Source organism: Solenopsis invicta, chromosome 8 (assembly GCF_016802725.1).
Source record: "Solenopsis invicta isolate M01_SB chromosome 8, UNIL_Sinv_3.0, whole genome shotgun sequence".
NCBI lineage: Eukaryota > Metazoa > Arthropoda > Insecta > Hymenoptera > Formicidae > Solenopsis > Solenopsis invicta.
Window position 1 is genome coordinate 2,350,477 of NC_052671.1, and position 17,523 is coordinate 2,367,999.

Genomic DNA, 17,523 nt, shown 5'->3' on the forward strand with positions numbered 1-17,523 from the left:
ATGAACGTAATACAGTTATTGTTATGGAAAAGACCAAACTTAAATATATTAGGCTCATGTGTCAAATGAAAATGACTGGAGCAATTTGTAAGCAGTAAGTAAATTTTCCAAAATTAAGTAGAAAGATATTGTTTGTTTTAATTATTTGTTTAATTACGTTTTCACGTTCTACGTTATTTTTATATTTTAAATCTTTCTAACTACAGGTCTATTCTTGGAAGGATTTTATGATATTATGCTTAAACGACCAATTTTCATATTTAATGAACAAGAACTTGAACTATTGATCAGTGGCTTGCCTACTGTAAATATCTTAAAGGAGGATCTTAAAGCAAATATTGACTATCATAAATACACTGCTACGTTTTTATAGGTACGTTTTGATATTTTGTATTAGCTCAAGTTTGAAAGACTTGAATTATACCATCTTTTTTCCACTCATAGATTCAATGGTTCTGGTGCATTGCGAGGTTTTAATCAAGCGGATTGTTCGAAGTTCTTACAATTCATCACTGGTACATCTAAAGTGCCGTTACAAGGTTTTCTGCGTTAGAAGGCATGAATGGCATACAAAAGTTCCAAATTCACAGAGAAGACAAGTTGACAGATAGGCTTTCATTTGCACATATTTGGTAAATATATGAAAAAAGAAATTGTTTTAATACCTTGTCATATGTGTGTATAAGTTAAAATTAAATTGATATAAAATTACAAGACTAAAATTGTATTTTTTAATTGCAGTTTCAGTCAACTGGATTTGCCAGTGTACGAGACGTATGATAAACTCTGAACAAATCTACTCAAGGCGACTTATGAAAATTTCAAAATTATTTCAACCTTTCAGAAAGCTTTCTGCAATGATCGGTGCTGTATGGGCAGCTAACCAAATGCAATAAGATTGCTGTTATTTTTTGCCAACAATTGTGTAGCAACTTATTTCGTATTTGCCGCATCTCCTTTGCCATTTTTGTTATTTCGATAACAATATTTAACATATAAATAATTGACATATAAATAAACATATAATACAAACGAAGTATGTTTAAACAAACAACTAAGTGTGTATATGTTATACCCAATATTCTCATTGCATTAAATAAACACTCAAAAACAACTTTTCATAATTAATAGTTTTTGATATACATTTGATACGTATGTATACTCAGTGGCTTGCATGGCATATAACATACTTGGTTCATATTATCTTACTATTTAGGTGCCAAGATATATAATATATATAATATTAGATATATAAGATTTATTATATATAAAGAAATATAAGAAATATATAAGAAAACATTTTTATCGGTTTATTAATTTTAATATATATTATAGTTTATAATTATACACTACTCAAAAGAAAATAGGGAACACTTTCCAGACACCAAAAATTAGGCTATTTTCAAATGACTGTAACTCGCTGAAAAATCATCGTAGATAAAAAATAAAAAAAGCATTTTGAAGCTTGAAGATCTAACTTTAACGCTCTATTAGCAGATTTTCAAAATTCTTTTAACTTCCTTGTCTTATGCAGTAAAAAAGCACACCCTGTTTTGTTTCTTAAAATTTCGTATTTTTGACACTTTGCAGCTCGACCAACAAATTTTTTTCGAATAATTCAAGTAAAGCTTCATAAACTACAACATTTTGCCTACAAAATGCTTTTTTTAAAATTTCTCTACGATTTTTTTTGACCGAGTTACGCAACTTTGAAGCTAAACCTGCATTTTTTACAAATGATATCCGTACTTCGTGAAAAATCATCGTAGACAAAAAATCAAAAAACCATTTTAAAGTTCGAAGTTTCAGCTTTAACATGTTATTAATGGTTTTCAAAAATTTTTTCAATTTCTTAGTACTATGCCCCAAAAAAGATACACTGTTTTTTCCTTGAAATTACGTATTTTTAACAGCCTGTAGCTCAATAAAAAATTTTTTCTCGACAAATCCAATGCAAGTGCCATAAAGTATGACATTTTATCTACAAAATGCTTTTTATAAAATTTTTTCTACGATTTTTTTTGACCGAGTTACAAGACTTGGAAGAAACACATTTTTTACAGTATCTTTTTCTGAAAAATGACGTCTACCGCCGACATTAGCATTACCCAATATGCACCACGTGGAGGTTGCCGGTCGGATATTTGCACATCGTGTGTGTGTGTGTGTGTGTGTGTGTGCGCGCGTGCGTGTGTGTGTGTGTGTGTATGTGTGTGTGTGTGTGTGTGTGTGTGTGTGTGTGTGTGTGTATCACAGCATAGATAAGGACCCCACAGTTCGCCACTTCTGCGGTATTTAATGACTCCAAACCCCCTCTGCTGTGTGTGTGTGTATGCGCGCGCGCGCATGAGTGTTCAATAGTGTGTATTTCCTCTTCTCTGATCAATTACTGCTTGCAAGCGTTCTCGCATATTTATACATCTTGCAATACGATCTTGCGGAATGTTGTGCCAAATTTTCATTAAAATTTCTCCTAATTCTTCTAAATTTTGCGGCTGTTCTTCGCGACGCCTTAATCGTCGTTCTTGGCGTCGACGAAATAAACGCTATGATCAACGTTGCGTAATGCCAGTACGATCTTACAACGGCGGTTCCGTGATGGTGTGGGGGTGTATATCTCTTACAAGACAAAGTGATCTAGTGATCCTGCCACCTCCGGCAATGACAGGTGTTCGTTATATCAACGATATTCTACGACCACACGTTTTGCAATTAAATCGAACCTGTCGGAACTTTATTTTCATGCAGGACAACGCTCGACCTCATACGGCGAATATAACGCGACGTTTTTTTGAACGACACGCAACTAGATTGTTAAATCATCTCGTCAATAGCCCAGACTTAAATCCAATCAAGCACATTTGGGATAAAATAGAACGACGATTAAGGCGTCGTGAAGAACAGCCGCAAAGTTTAGAAGAATTGGGAGAAATTTTAACGAAAATTTGGCACAACATTCCGCAAGATCCTATTGCAAGATGTATAAATATGTGAGAACGCTTGCAAGCAGTAATTGATCAGAGAAGAGGAAATACACACTATTGAACACTCATGCGCGCGCGCGCATACACACACACACAGCAGAGGGGGTTTGGAGTCATTAAATACCGCAGAAGTGGCGAAACACACACACAGACAGACACGCACACACACGATGTGCAAATATCTGACCGGCAACCTCCACGTGGTGCATATTGGGTAATGCTAATGTCGGCGGTATACGTCATTTTTCAGAAAAAGATACTGTAAAAAATGTGTTTCTTCCAAGTCTTGTAACTCGGTCAAAAAAAATCGTAGAAAAAATTTTATAAAAAGCATTTTGTAGATAAAATGTCATACTTTATGGCACTTGCATTGGATTTGTCGAGAAAAAATTTTTTATTGAGCTACGAGCTGTTAAAAATTACGTAATTTCAAGGAAAAAACAGTGTATCCTTTTTAAGGCTTAGTACTAAGACATTGAAAAAATTTTTGAAAAGCATTAATAACATGTTAAAGCTGAAACTTCGAGCTTTAAAATGAGTTTTTGATTTTTTGTCTACGATGATTTTTCACGAAGTACGGATATCATTTGTAAAAAATGCAGGTTTAGCTTCAAAGTTGCGTAACTCGGTCAAAAAAAATCGTAGAGAAATTTTAAAAAAAGCATTTTGTAGGCAAAATGTTGTAGTTTATGAAGCTTTACTTGAATTATTCGAAAAAAATTTGTTGGTCGAGCTGCAAAGTGTCAAAAATACGAAATTTTAAGAAACAAAACAGGGTGTGCTTTTTTACTGCATAAGACAAGGAAGTTAAAAGAATTTTGAAAATCTGCTGATAGAGCGTTAAAGTTGGATCTTCAAGCTTCAAAATGCTTTTTTTATTTTTTATCTACGATGATTTTTCACCGAGTTACAGTCATTTGAAAATAGCCTAATTTTTGGTGTCTGGAAAGTGTTCCCTATTTTCTTTTGAGTAGTGTATATCTTATATTCTATATATAGATATATAGAATATAAGATATATCATTATAAACTACATATATATTAAAATTAATAGACCGATATAAATTTTTTTATCCATTGAAATTTTCAGTTACAGATACTGAAAATTCCTAAACTAAAAAAATTTTAGTAATGTATGTCTGAAGTTGAATTTAGTCATTGTTACTGAAAATTAATAAAGTGTAACAAAAATTTCAGGTACGTGTGACTGAAGTTTTATGCGGTTGCTGTTTCTAAAATTTTCAGTTTCGTATAGTAAATTTGAGAAACGGTAACTGCATAAAGCTTCAGTCACACGTACCTGAAAATTCCTACAGAAATTTCTAACAGTGTATACATATACCAATTTGTAAATACAACAATATTTAACATTTTAGTTCACCATTTAATTCATTTCTTAATTAAGTAGCAATTTCTTTTCATGTAGCCCTTACATCGACTTTTAAAATGAATCTAGAAAAAACTCGTTGTAATTATTAATTTATGTGAAAGTATGTATTTTTCACTTTTACTCTATTTTATCAATATTTAACGAGAATCAAAAAGTGAAACTCACATGAACTAATTTTTTTATGTGAAAATTCTATCCTTTATCTTTAAAATAAGCCCAGATAGAATACACTATCTTTATTTCTATAGAAGATATAAATTTTTGAAAAACTGAATTATACTATATGCCCCATCATTCGCGAAAGAATTAACATACAATTGCAATTTAATTAATTTTTTAATAAAAGAAGAAATGAATAACAAAATAACAAGTACATAAGATGTTTAATTTATGTAAATTTTAATTTGATTAAATAAACCAAGTACAAGCACAAACATGTTTCGGCTGTAATTGTATTAGTCTTCATCAGCATTGTAAATCAATCAATAAAATTACATATGAACATTTAATAACAGACGCGAAAATGTAAATTATTTACATATTATTTGAAACTGATAAGAAGTCATGTTAAACTTATTTCGTTAATTTAATTTACATTTCAATTTAATTTGCTTGACATGATTTTTCATCAGTTTCGCCTAATATGTAAATAATTCGCGTTTACTATATATATATATATAATTCTTATTTGCGCGCATCGTGTTAAATGTTCATACATAATTTTTCTAATTAATTCTCATGCTGAAGTATAGAAGAATCGTGTTCGTACTTGTACACAATATATTTAATTTAAGATTGAATTATAATTTATATAATTTGAACGTTTTTGTTTGTTATTTGACTACTATTTGTTTCTTCTTTTATAGCATATAACGCACTTGTTCTCTGTGATAATTTTTCCACAGTAATAAATTTTCATATGAACTTGTGACGCAGTTTTAGCATCCGGTCTGCGATTATTTACATAATGTAACTGATAATGCGGAGAGGTCATCGTATAATTTGCCAAGTAAAGCGGTATACAAATTCTAGCTCTCAGTATTAAATATCTGTCAACGTTGCGAGCGAGTTATTAACGCATCTGTCGTGAAAATGTGATAATCGTTAACACTTTTTCTATCTTTTATCGCCGACGCTATAATCAGTAAGTTTAAAGGAAAAAAAGTGAGGAATCTAGTGAGGAAGTCTAGCATCACCATCACGAGACAATACTTTTTTTAAATCACAATGGATGTAGAACCAGTAACAACACCCTATTTCTCAGTCACAATTTATACTCTGTTGGCTACGTTTATCACAACGTTAATTGCATTGTACTATTATGTCGAAACTAATCGAAGTGTTCGTCTTATTAAAAAAATGCCAAGTATGTATACACTAATAACAAAAAGAATGTAATTTAACTTCTAACTTGAGTATACTTTTACGTTTATAATCACCTTCGTCAGTATTGATTTTCTCATAATATTATTTTATAATAATTTTTTTCCTTTTAGATCCACCATCATTGCCTATTATAGGTCATTCATTAATAACTATGGGATTGACCCCCGAAAAATTTTTAACAATGGCTCTTAAATATTATGACTTTTTGAATAATTCTCGTGTAATAGGTGCACATTTTGGTACGAAATCAGTAGTCGTGTTGTTGGATCCAGAAGATATTGAATTAATCTTAAGTAGTTCTATGTATCTCGACAAAGCCACGGAATATCGGTAAGAAATCAAATTAACAATTAATTGAAATTTATATTGTGCTTTATTTATATATTACATGTTAGAACTAGAAATATAAGATTGATTCTGAATGTTCTGTTAATTACTAAATAAAAGATTATTATTGCTTAAAACGATACTTTTTACCTTATCGTAGAATGTTCAAACCGTGGCTTGGAGACGGCTTGCTGATCACATCAGGCAACAAATGGCGCAAACACAGAAAAGCGATTGCACCTTCATTTCATATGAATATCTTGAAAACGTTTGTACCTCTATTTTATGAGAATAGCATAGATCTTGTAAATCGACTTCGCGATGAGGTTGGAAAGGAGTTCGATTGCCACGATTATCTATCTGCCGTAACAGTTGACATTTTAACGGAAACAGCGATGGGAATTAAAAGGGAAAAAAGGGCGAAAACCGGATATGATTACGCCATGGCCGTGATGAAGTATATATTGTTGTTTCTTTAAAAGTATACTTTGTTATTAAATATTTATCATTTGGAAAGCGTACTTACCATAAACCAAATATTGCAGAATGAGCGATATCGTAGCCCGAAGGCATTACGATATGTCATTATATCTTGACACATTCTTCCAATTTTCAAAGCTTGCCAATATCCAAAAAAAACTGTTGAAGACCATTCATACGTTGACAGAACATGTAATTAAACAAAAAGCAATAGATGTCGAAGAAAAACGTGCGAAAGGCGAGCAAGTAAAAGAAGCGGAAAACGGTAAACCAAGTGAAAAATCGAATGCGACCGAAAATACGGAAACTGTCAAAAACAATACTACTTTTAATATGCATTACGTAAGAGATGATCTCGATGAAATTGACGAGAACGACATAGGTGAGAAAAAGCGACTAGCCTTCCTAGATATGATGTTCGAAATGAAAAAGAATGGGCAAATGACTGACGAGGAGATTTGGGAGGAAGTGAACACTATTATGTTTGAGGTATGACAATACTGGCAACATTCTTTCACGAGTATATTTTATCTTGTGAATTTTGAAATATATGATTTTCTAAAAATAAATGTCTTTTCTTAACTGCACTATACATGTACTATAAACAAGATATAGTAATTTTCTATAGTTTTTCTTTTTTATACGATTTTTGTCTCTAAATTAATTCATCATGTTACAATTTTAAGAAATACTTACAATGATTTAATTTACAGCTTTCCCGTAATAGACTCCATGTGTAATCATAAATATCTTATTAAGTAGAAAGTCTTAGCAATATAGTTAATTTTAATTGCAATAGAATATGATAAAGTATATAACTTAACTGCAAATTTTTCAAAATTGTGACATGATAAAGTAATTTGAAAACCAAATTTGTATTCAGCGTCCAAAAAATACAGATAATAATTAATTTTATTTTAGTAGCCTTTTTGTGAGAATATTGACTTATTACAGGGTCATGATACTACGGCAGCTGGTTCAAGCTTTGCACTTTCTGTCTTAGGAAATCATCCAGATATTCAGGTATTTTGTTGTTTTTAATAACAATAACACTGATATCCTTTTGGTTTGCATGTAGGATTGGTGCTGCAAAATTGCTGCACGTACTGTTTTATTAAAACGTTACTTTAAACTAGCTAAGAAAGCGATCAAATCTTTTCGATCTTCAGCCTTCTTGACGCCATAGAATACCATTGTTGTTCCCGGGATAAATTTTTTGGGAAATTCGAGATAGTCATTCAAAGTTTTCTCATCCCATATAATAGCTTTTTCTTTTATAGTCTCCGAAAAATTAAATCCCGGATTAGCTAGAAAAAATTAAACAATTATGTATAATTAAAGTAATTATACTATTATTTAAAAACATTGTATTTATTTACGCATAAATATTATTAAGTACTGTATAAGTAAAGTTTTTTTTTCTAAATTTTATTATTAAATTATTTTTTTCAAGATATAAGATATTTGGAATATTTAATATACTTACTTCCAGAAATTTTACCCATGATACCATGCAGGTTAGGACCTATTTTATGTTTTCCACCTTTTTCCGTGGTATGACATGAAGCGCACAACTTCATATATAATTTTTTACCATTGACTACATCACCCATCTTAACAGATTTTATTTACTTGTCGCAAATTAAATATATATTTTTAAATTAAAATATGATTAAAATAGTAATTCAATAATATATTAAATTTTGCGAACTTCAGTTTCTATCGTTTCCGAAAAAAGTCGATATATTATTCGGTTTCGATTGTCGTGACAATTTATCCTTTGTCCCCTTTCCTTTAATTTGATTTTTACCATGTAGGCTCGCGTGCATGAAGAATTGGATACAATTTTTGGTGACAGCGACAGACAATGTACCTACCAAGACACTTTGGAAATGAAATATCTCGAGAGAGTTATTTTGGAAACTCTGAGACTTTTTCCACCAGTACCGTGGATTGCCAGAAAGGTCAATAAGGAAGTGAAACTAGGTAAGTTATTATATATTAAATGAAAAAAGAGGGAGGTGAAATACCATTTTGTTTTCTTTTTTTTTAACTAACAGTAAGTAATAACGACAATTCATATTATCATCAGTTTGTTAACCATAGAGTTCTAACAATCACCTATAGATAGAAATTCATCGGATATATAGAACAAACATAATTTTTTACTAAAGGGGGAAAAAATAATGCGTTAATGAGATAAGAGGGTGGAATTAACAACTAATATCATATAAGACACTTTTAATTCTAAAAAAAATAAATTATTGATCCTTTGTTATTAAAAAGTGCCATATAACAAGGATTTATGAACATTTTATAAAATATATATTATTGAAAAAAATTTTTTTTTAATAATTTCTTTGGCTTAAAAGTAATTTCATTGCTGCTAATAAATACTATACGACTTCTGTACGGTTGTAAAGTCACAATAGAAGTCTTACGCTCGTAATGCAAATCATTCACGACCTTTCTGATTACATGATATAATTTGATATGCCAAATTCATTACGGATACATTTAATTCAATTACATTATTTGAAAGTCACGTTCAAGACTTTTAAGCTAGATTAAATTTAAAAAATCAATATCTAACATACTTCTCAAAATTACATAGAATTTATACATTTGTAAAAATCGCTGCTTTATCTATAAAAGTGAAATTCAGCTTTTACAAAAACGTAGTGAACGCTAATAACTAATAATCATCTTACAATGTTTAAATAGACTATAGTGAAGTAATTTTAATGGTTGCTTTTAGAATTCAACGAAATTATGTGAGACATCATGGTATCACATCATCCCACGTATCTCATGATCCCCGTCTTTCTTCTGATAATAAAATTAATCGTTTATTATAAATTAGACTTATTAGTTTAATTTAGAACTACATTTATAAATTATAAAGAAAGATACATAATTAATCTGTTTTATAGTTACAGGCAATTATATTATTCCAAAGAATGCCACAGTAATAATTATGCAATTTTGGGTGCATCGTTTAGAGAAATATTATCCGAATCCAACAGTTTTTAATCCAGACAACTTTTTACCGGAAAAAATGCAGCAAAGACATTATTACGCATACATTCCTTTCAGTGCTGGACCAAGGTAAATGATGATTATATATTAATATATTTTTTAATAATGATTTTTTTCTTATTATTGCTTCGGTTTTTCTTAAACTACGAGATTATTTCATAATTAAAAAATTACGTGTTTAATTAGCACTTGTTCTTAAAACATCTGAAAAAAAATATTTTGTTGCGTATAATCAAATATTGTTACATTAATTGACAATAACATATTTTTTAAAGGTCCTGCGTGGGACGAAAATTCGCTATGTTGAAATTGAAAGTTTTGTTGTCGACAATACTGAGAAACTACCGTGTTATTTCTGAGATAAAGGACGATGATTTTCATTTGCGCGCTGACATTATTCTGAAAAGGCATGATGGATTTAACATCAAACTCGAACCGCTCAAGCCAGCAACTCGCTCATAAGGGAATTAGTAGTCTCAGTACAATAAGCGATAATCTAATAAAATCTAAATGTATGTAGACTAATGCTTAAGTAAAAGTTTAGTTTATATTAATCTTACTAGTAAATATATATCTCTAACATTTTGATATTTATCTTTCTAAAATAATAATTAAGACACAATTGGAAAAATCTATATACACATACACACACACACACACACACACACACACACACACACACACACACACACACACACATATATATATATATATATATATGTGTGTGTGCGTGTGTAAAATATTATAAAATATCATCAAACACGCTATATTTTAAAATTTACTTATAGAACATAGGTTTGCACTACTTATTTACTAACTGAATTATTTTTCTTAAATTTCTTGTTAATTATTAAGAATTAATAATTAATAAATAAAATTAATCTATTTTATTCAAATAAAGCACTATGAAAATTATATCGTTCTTTCATCTTATTTGTTACTCGATAATATACATATAGAGAAGAAGAGGATAATAGGACATTTATTTTCATTTTAATGAATAACTTTGTCAATAATAAATATTTTATTTTATTAAAACTTGTACAATTATTTTCATCAAAGTGTTATTTAATAGATTCTAGTAGACTCAAAGTAATGAAATATTTATTACTTAAGATGTGATTTATAAAAATGTGACAACAGGACAAGTGTACAACATTTGTGTGATAATACGCTCAGTCTAAGTTTAAAAACAATAAAAAAGTATGTAAGTGCTAAAATATTTCTTGAAAAAATTTTTAAATGCTTAAAAGTAAAAATATCTTTAACATTTGTCAGTTATTGTTATAGTGGTATATTAGCGCTATTAATAACTACCAAGCTACTAACCAAATAATTTCATAAATAATTTTTAAAATTTATTATCTAATAATTAAGATAATAAAGTAGCTGTAATTTTCACGATAGTCATAATGCCTTTTCTCCTCTATCTCATATATATACCCAGAAATTTTCTTTATAAAAAATGATTGTAAACTATTCGCATCATGGAGTAAGGTAGACGGAGCCTTTTTACGAGGGGTAGCTGAGATTAACGTAAGGGGTAAGGGGTGGACTACTAGCACTTCGACTATATTTGGGTTTACATAAAGCTGGGATGCCAGAAAAACGTAACTACGCGGAACTATATTCAGAACTATACCGACACCAATATTTTAAGTTTAATACTTCAAGCCGTTTATTTTTTTGATTCCTGTTTTTTTTTTGGTGATCTAAAAATTACAAATTATTTTAATACATTATTATTATTATTATTTAAATACGTATAAACATAATTTTCTTATTAAATAATAAATTTCATGCAAACTTAAAAAAATTAACCAATAGATATATTCTACTTACAAATAAAATGAAAAGTTTCCTGTTTCTTTTTCTTTTTTTTGCTACTTCCAATTTTTTCTTTTGCAGTTACTTCGATCATTGCACCCAGACAATGAAATAATTCATTGTAAAATATTTAAAAAAGCACGAAAATGTATAATTAAATAATCACAAAATGCAACGATGTTGTACGCAGTTTGAAGTGACCGCTAAGAGCCGAATGATTCCGAACAATTCCGAATCAAACCGATGTGCTGGTAGTCTCCCCCCCCCTTATCGCTAATCTTAGCATCACTTCCTGTCCAGTATAACGGTATAAACTCTGTCTACCTTAGTCTATGATTCGTATACTTCGCGTATAAAAATTTAAATTGGATTTATCTAAAACTATTTATTTGTACGTAAAAAAAAATTTTTTATTACAAAATATTGAATTTTAATAAATGACAGAGAGAACTACATACATAAAAATCAATATGCTTAATGTACATACAAAATAAAAAATACTAAACGTTTCAAGAAGGAGCAATAATAAATTCTCGAGACGTTTTACATCTCTTCACTCCCATTGATGGCCGACAGACTTCGTCGTGCTGGTTTCCTGTGCACGTTGCTTCCGCCATTTTCTGTAGTCTACTAAGATGAATTGCAAAGCCCAAGGTATAAGAAATGCACTATTTAACACTAGTAGAGAAATTTGGTATATGTCGTAGCTACCAGTCCAATCCTTAATAACTCCTACAACAATATATATGTATAATTATGTTATCTAAAAATTATATAACAATCTTTCTCAACTTACCTACGAGAGCACCAAAAATTATCGTAACTACTGAACCGATAACAGAGTAAAGGCCATATGCTGAGGCAAATTTTTCTATACTGACATCTTCTATGATAACTAGTGGCTGCGGAACCAGCAACCACGATCGAATGGTGCCGATTATCGCTATTGTAATCAATGCGCCTTCAAGTGTACGTTCGTATACCAGAAAACCTGCACAACGTGATTTTATGATCCACTTTAGAAAGTAAAAATTTATATTAATACTTATTTACTTAATTATAGAGTTAAAAACACCCACCTATTCTTGCAAATCCCATAAAAATTGTGGCGGCAAAGAATATATACTTTGACTTTACGTTTAGAATCAATGTAAAAACTGATAGTAAAACTTTTGACACCAACTCGGCTATTCCACTGATAGTGACGCTCAATGCGGCATAGGCTTTCGGGTATCCCACATTAGTCATCATAAGAGGAAGAAGAGAAGAGAAACCATAATCGGAAGTGCATACAAAACTCACGCCAAAGCACAAGTTTATGAAACAGATATTTTTCACCAGCGATATGTCCACTAGTTCTTTTAAAATGGTTTTGAACCTTTCAGATTGGCAAAAATCAAACCGTAAATTATAAAAATTTAAAATTAAATATTATAATATCATTGTGTATATAATTATTATACATTGTCGAATTATGTAAAGATACATGTTGGAAGATGGAACACCAGTTAATATCAAAGCTATTAGAGTCATCCTAAAGTCTTTAAAGCTTAAATAAATATAATTCATAATAATTTAATAAGCTCTTAATTAGTTCAATTATATAAATAGCTGTAAACCATATACTTACTTTGTCATCTTCTGTTCTTTCTCAGCATCTTGTTTCTCTTCTTTCTCCTGAATATCGTTGTCTTGTTTCTCTTCCTTTTCCTGAATTTCTTTATCTTGCTTCTCTTCCTTCTCCTGAATTTTTTTATCTTGCTTCTCTTCTTCCTCCTGAAATTTTTTATCTTGCTTCTCTTCCTTCTCCTGAATTTCCTTATCTTGCTTCTCTTCATTCTCCTGAATTTCTTTATCTGTATACCTCTCACTGTTCCTCTTTTCCAGAATTTGCCGTATGTCGCTCAGCGTGCAAGTAGTGCGAGTTGCCAAATTAACTAAGCTAGAAGTCGAGATAGCCGACGTACGCCTCGATAAACTTTCCCACACAGATCCGGATTTTGCCCTTCCGCGGATTCCGCTATCGATTATTGAAGCTGACGCGACTCTTTGCGCAGAAGGCTGGCAGACAAAATGAGTATAAACGCAAATGAACAAATATAATTGCATCAAGAAGTGAAAACTTAACTGACGAAGTGGAAAGTGGAGAAAAGGATCTCAGTGTTCATTAAATTTTATGTTACCTTAAGAGTTTCACTCAACAATGGCATTTCTGGATCTTTTCCTTCCTTAAGACTACGAAGACTGCTCCATTTGGTCTTGGATGATAAATGGATCACATCGAAAGTTGAACGACGATTCGACAGTGCGAATTCTCGACAAAACTTTTGTTCCTTCTCGCGTGCTCTTTCCGCGCGAACATCTTCCGGCTTTTTGGCGTGCCATGCTACGGGATGCATCATTGTCATTCCAGCGACGCTATTGAGACTTACAGCGCCTATAATTGCCGCAGTACCTAACACAAAAAAAAAAAATAAGTTGTAATCAATTTTAAAATTCTATCGTTTTGCGATACTTACCACGAAAACCATACAATAGCAACATCTTTTCGCACAACATAGGATAAACAATTCCGCCCAATGCAATGATAACTTGCGACGCGTACATCACCTAAAGAAAAGAAAAAAAAGTTTTTTTTTAATTCAAATATTCAGCAATTTTAAGCAGATTTTAATATTAACCGTAATCGCTTTACTTTTGCTCTTTTTTTCACAAAGTACGAGTTGAAAACCGTGTTGGTGACTGTAATAATCAAACCCATTCCAAAACCTTGAACAAAACAGATAAAAGCCATGTCGTATATGTTTCTGGAAAAAGCTATGGCGATGTTAGACAACGAGAAGAACAGTGCACCCACAATTCCCACTTGTCTTGAAGAATATCTCTTCAGCAACGTATTGGTGAGCAAACCTGCAAGAAATATTTCTCTATGTTTAATTTTTCTATGTATAAATAAAAAAGGTGAAAATTACTTTATTAATAAGAATAAAATACTATTTAATTCTTAACGGTTATTGCGGATTGTCTGTATGACCCCAACGACAATTTCGGCTAAGTTTTCTCTACGTTATTATTTTTAGTTCAGTAATTTTTTTACTGTGTTTCGAATTAAAATTTAACATAACACGAAATTGATTTACATTTTTACACTATTTGAATAATGTTCAGTAATTTTGATTTAAAACAATCGATAATTTGGACGCGACAATTGTACAAAGTTGTTAGAATCAGTTTAATCTTATTTAACCGTTAAATTAATAAACTTTCAAGTAGTTAAAAGCTTTAAGTGTTTAAATAATTTTTAATAAAATTTATTGCCCATTATTTATACTATATCTTACTATCTGTTAATTAACATTAATTTACAAACATTTGTATTTTACACAATATATTACTTTTAGTTATTTTTATTATAATATTTTACGTTTAAGGTATAAAGCATAAATAAAATTGAATATATTGTTTATCAATAACAAAAGGTAGATATAAAATTCCATGTAACTTCTTATTTGAGGATCTCTTTATTTAACTCATTGTAAAATTTATTATTCTTGAATACTCGATTTCTCTCGAAATTTATTATCTCATCACTCGATATAAAAACTTCCAGTAACAGCAAAAACGCATTTCTTCACTACACTAATGCTCTAATCTGATAATTGCGATATGTTCCAAGACCATACGATAACAAAATATAGTGTTCGCTTTTTCGTAAGCAAGAATTCGACTAGTTAGATTTGAATCATCGCGTGAGACTTCCACGTGTCGGTAACATACGTATTACAATTGCGTACGTCATGAATGTGTGCCGAATCGAAAGTTCAGTATACATGATTCGATTTAATCCTTTGTATCAAAGTGTCGACGGCAGAAGCTGCAAATTTGCTGCAAGAAATTAATGACTTAACTGACAACGTTGATAAGAATAGAAAAATGACGCTTATTCCAAGAGGCACTTAATCTTTTTATCATATGGATACAAATGCAGATTTCTTCTTCCAAGAAAAGTTTTCCATGGAAAAAATACAAAGAGCACGCAATCCTCACAAAGATTATTAACAAATTGTTACTATTAAATTTATGAAAGTTAATTATGCAAATATAATTCAATGTATTAGTATATAATTCAATGTATTTTGAAAATTGAATTGCAAATATAATTCAATATATCTTATTTTGAATTTATACTGAATACGTGCACTTACTGGCAAAAGAATAATTGACCATAAAGACGGAATTAAAAAGGCTCGTTGCCATGCCCGCTTGTCCAGAATTTTCGATAAAATCGCCAAAGATTATGATAAATGACGATGCTGGACCTACTGTAGTAAACTAAAGAATAGTGGAAAAAGGAAGTTAATACATCTATATCTATGTATCTATATGCAAAATTGTGTCACATTGAGAAAAGAAGTTTAAATAATGTTTAGGTAAATATTATTTGTATATGAAAAATAAAATATATGTATGTTTCAATAATTGAACACTGATTATATTTATTGTGCATTATTATTATACTAACTATAATTAATATCATTGCCAGTGCAATCATCCATCCCCAGCCACCATCTGGCGCCAAATCTTCCAAAGTAATTTCATCCTCTTGATTTGTCAATTCTTCTACGTTTACAATTGCGCTCTTTTTTTTATTTTCATCTACGTTCTTGATAGTAGATGTATTTGTCGTGCCGTTGACTTCTGTCACCGTCATACTGCGATAATCGCGTCCCTGATTTATTTCAGCGCCTTAAAGAGCACATCACAACTTTCGCAATATAAGAAAATGTAATTAAAAAAAAAGTATTTGACAAAAGATCAAGTATCATCAACATGGTCAATATTCTAAAACAATATCAATGAATAAATGTATTTTACTTTAATTATTGTTAAAAATAGGAAACATTAAAATAACAAAAAAATGATATTTTTCATTTGGTTACAATAATACTTTAAATAAAGACAAGTGATTTATTCATAGAAAACAAAGTATTATTTTTAAAAATATTAGTTTATTTTATTTTATTGAATATATTTTTTTCCTAGTCATACAAATGAATATAGAAGTAAAAATTTTCCGAGCAATGAAAGTTTTATTGACATAAAATATAATTAAATAATAATTTTTTCACGGGAAATATTTTTACATACAGTTATTTGCATCCTCGTTAACATCATTTATATGTAATTTGTTGATGACAACAGATCTTTCATTCAACATTTACCAGATTAATCAGATCAAACAATATTTTTACTATTTTCATTGCACCGGATTTGAAGATAAGATTTAAGTATTTACCTAGCAGAATGACGATAGATAAATTTAAAGCAAACTTTCACGAATCAAATACACTTCCACAATAATCGAAGGTAGACAGTTTCCGACTAAGCGGGATATGCCAGAAACAATTTCGAAGCGCCTCTTATCTACGCATGAAGTGTCATCACATTAAACACCCATTCTTAAGCTAGAGTGAAATATAAGCACTGTAGAATCCTTAATTACGGAATTGCACGGAGAGAGAAGCAAATGTAAACAAAATGTAAACAAAAAATGTCTCATATGCACTCTCTAATACACAAATGCTCCAATTAATCAACTATTATTGAAATCAACAGTAAGAGACGTCATTCTTTATATCTGATTAGCCAATAAATATCTGGGTATCTTAATACTATTTAATCTTTAAACATGACAATAAAGCCCATATAAATTTTTTATATATTTAGAATAAATCTATTGTGTGTGTATGTGTAATAATGTTTAATTAACAATTAAGAATTTTTTTATCCTGTAGTCAAAATGAAATATTCTTAATTATCAATTTTAAAAAATTTAATAAAAAATAGATATTCTGCATAGTTAGACACATCTAATCAATCGTCGCGGAATAATAAGCATGACACTAAAAATTGAAATAAAGTTTGCATCTAATTTACAATTTTTTTAGCTTTTTAACAAATTAGAAACTGTTAGTCACATGATTGACGGACTAAAATATTCTCAAAAATAATTATTTTGACTACTCATGATTAATTTCTCTTTTTACGTTTAACTGATGATGAAATGAAACATCATAAAAAGATTCAACA

General features: G+C 30.1%; 3 protein-coding genes and 1 long non-coding RNA gene across 7 annotated transcripts; 2 read left to right on the forward strand and 2 right to left on the reverse strand.

The window, feature by feature from the left end:
• On the forward strand, positions 1 to 1,036 carry LOC113006139. Its single transcript, XR_003269684.2, has 4 exons — positions 1 to 94; positions 207 to 373; positions 445 to 632; positions 742 to 1,036. It is a non-coding gene; the product is annotated as an uncharacterized LOC113006139 (long non-coding RNA).
• Positions 1,037 to 5,395: 4,359 nt separating this feature from the next.
• LOC105193720 (cytochrome P450 4g15) lies at positions 5,396 to 10,277 on the forward strand. The gene is made up of 8 exons (XM_011158278.3): positions 5,396 to 5,740; positions 5,871 to 6,090; positions 6,248 to 6,544; positions 6,633 to 7,056; positions 7,522 to 7,590; positions 8,385 to 8,553; positions 9,501 to 9,675; positions 9,882 to 10,277. Exons 1-8 carry the CDS (start codon positions 5,602 to 5,604, stop codon positions 10,066 to 10,068), a joined length of 1,680 nt encoding a protein of 559 aa, XP_011156580.1. The 5' UTR covers positions 5,396 to 5,601; the 3' UTR covers positions 10,069 to 10,277.
• LOC105193719 (cytochrome c) lies at positions 7,520 to 8,180 on the reverse strand. The gene is made up of 2 exons (XM_026134246.2): positions 8,054 to 8,180; positions 7,520 to 7,874 (listed from the first exon to the last, which is right to left on the reverse strand). Exons 1-2 carry the CDS (start codon positions 8,178 to 8,180, stop codon positions 7,690 to 7,692), a joined length of 312 nt encoding a protein of 103 aa, XP_025990031.1. The 3' UTR covers positions 7,520 to 7,689.
• Positions 10,278 to 11,387: 1,110 nt separating the features above from the next.
• Positions 11,388 to 16,870, reverse strand: LOC105193726 (monocarboxylate transporter 9). Of its 4 annotated transcripts, none has more exons than XM_011158285.3 (10): positions 16,730 to 16,870; positions 15,956 to 16,179; positions 15,639 to 15,765; positions 14,129 to 14,343; positions 13,953 to 14,043; positions 13,617 to 13,888; positions 13,064 to 13,494; positions 12,513 to 12,811; positions 12,230 to 12,424; positions 11,388 to 12,165 (listed from the first exon to the last, which is right to left on the reverse strand). In XM_011158285.3, the coding sequence occupies exons 2-10, from the start codon at positions 16,142 to 16,144 to the stop codon at positions 11,987 to 11,989; spliced, it is 1,998 nt and encodes a 665-aa protein (XP_011156587.2). In that variant the 5' UTR covers positions 16,145 to 16,179; positions 16,730 to 16,870; the 3' UTR covers positions 11,388 to 11,986. The 4 variants fall into 4 exon arrangements, with proteins under 4 accessions (XP_011156587.2, XP_039308526.1, XP_039308524.1 ...); XM_039452592.1 differs by having other exon boundaries at positions 11,987 to 12,165; positions 15,956 to 16,145; positions 16,730 to 16,832; XM_039452590.1 differs by having other exon boundaries at positions 11,987 to 12,165; positions 15,956 to 16,198; positions 16,730 to 16,832.
• Between the last annotated feature and the right edge of the window lie 653 nt (positions 16,871 to 17,523).

Coding starts and splice junctions, on each gene's coding strand:
- LOC105193720 (XM_011158278.3), top strand. CDS start 5,602: ATGGATGTAGAACCAGTAACAACACCCTATTTCTCAGTCACAATTTAT. Junction 8,554..9,500: donor CAATAAGGAAGTGAAACTAG/GTAAGTTATTAT, acceptor TCTGTTTTATAG/TTACAGGCAATTATATTATT. Junction 9,676..9,881: donor CCTTTCAGTGCTGGACCAAG/GTAAATGATGAT, acceptor TATTTTTTAAAG/GTCCTGCGTGGGACGAAAAT.
- LOC105193719 (XM_026134246.2), bottom strand. CDS start 8,180: ATGGGTGATGTAGTCAATGGTAAAAAATTATATATGAAGTTGTGCGCT. Junction 7,875..8,053: donor CATGGGTAAAATTTCTGGAA/GTAAGTATATTA, acceptor AATTTTTTCTAG/CTAATCCGGGATTTAATTTT.
- LOC105193726 (XM_011158285.3), bottom strand. CDS start 16,144: ATGACGGTGACAGAAGTCAACGGCACGACAAATACATCTACTATCAAG. Junction 14,344..15,638: donor GGTCAATTATTCTTTTGCCA/GTAAGTGCACGT, acceptor TATTTCTTGCAG/GTTTGCTCACCAATACGTTG. Junction 12,812..13,063: donor AAAGAACAGAAGATGACAAA/GTAAGTATATGG, acceptor CCAATCTGAAAG/GTTCAAAACCATTTTAAAAG.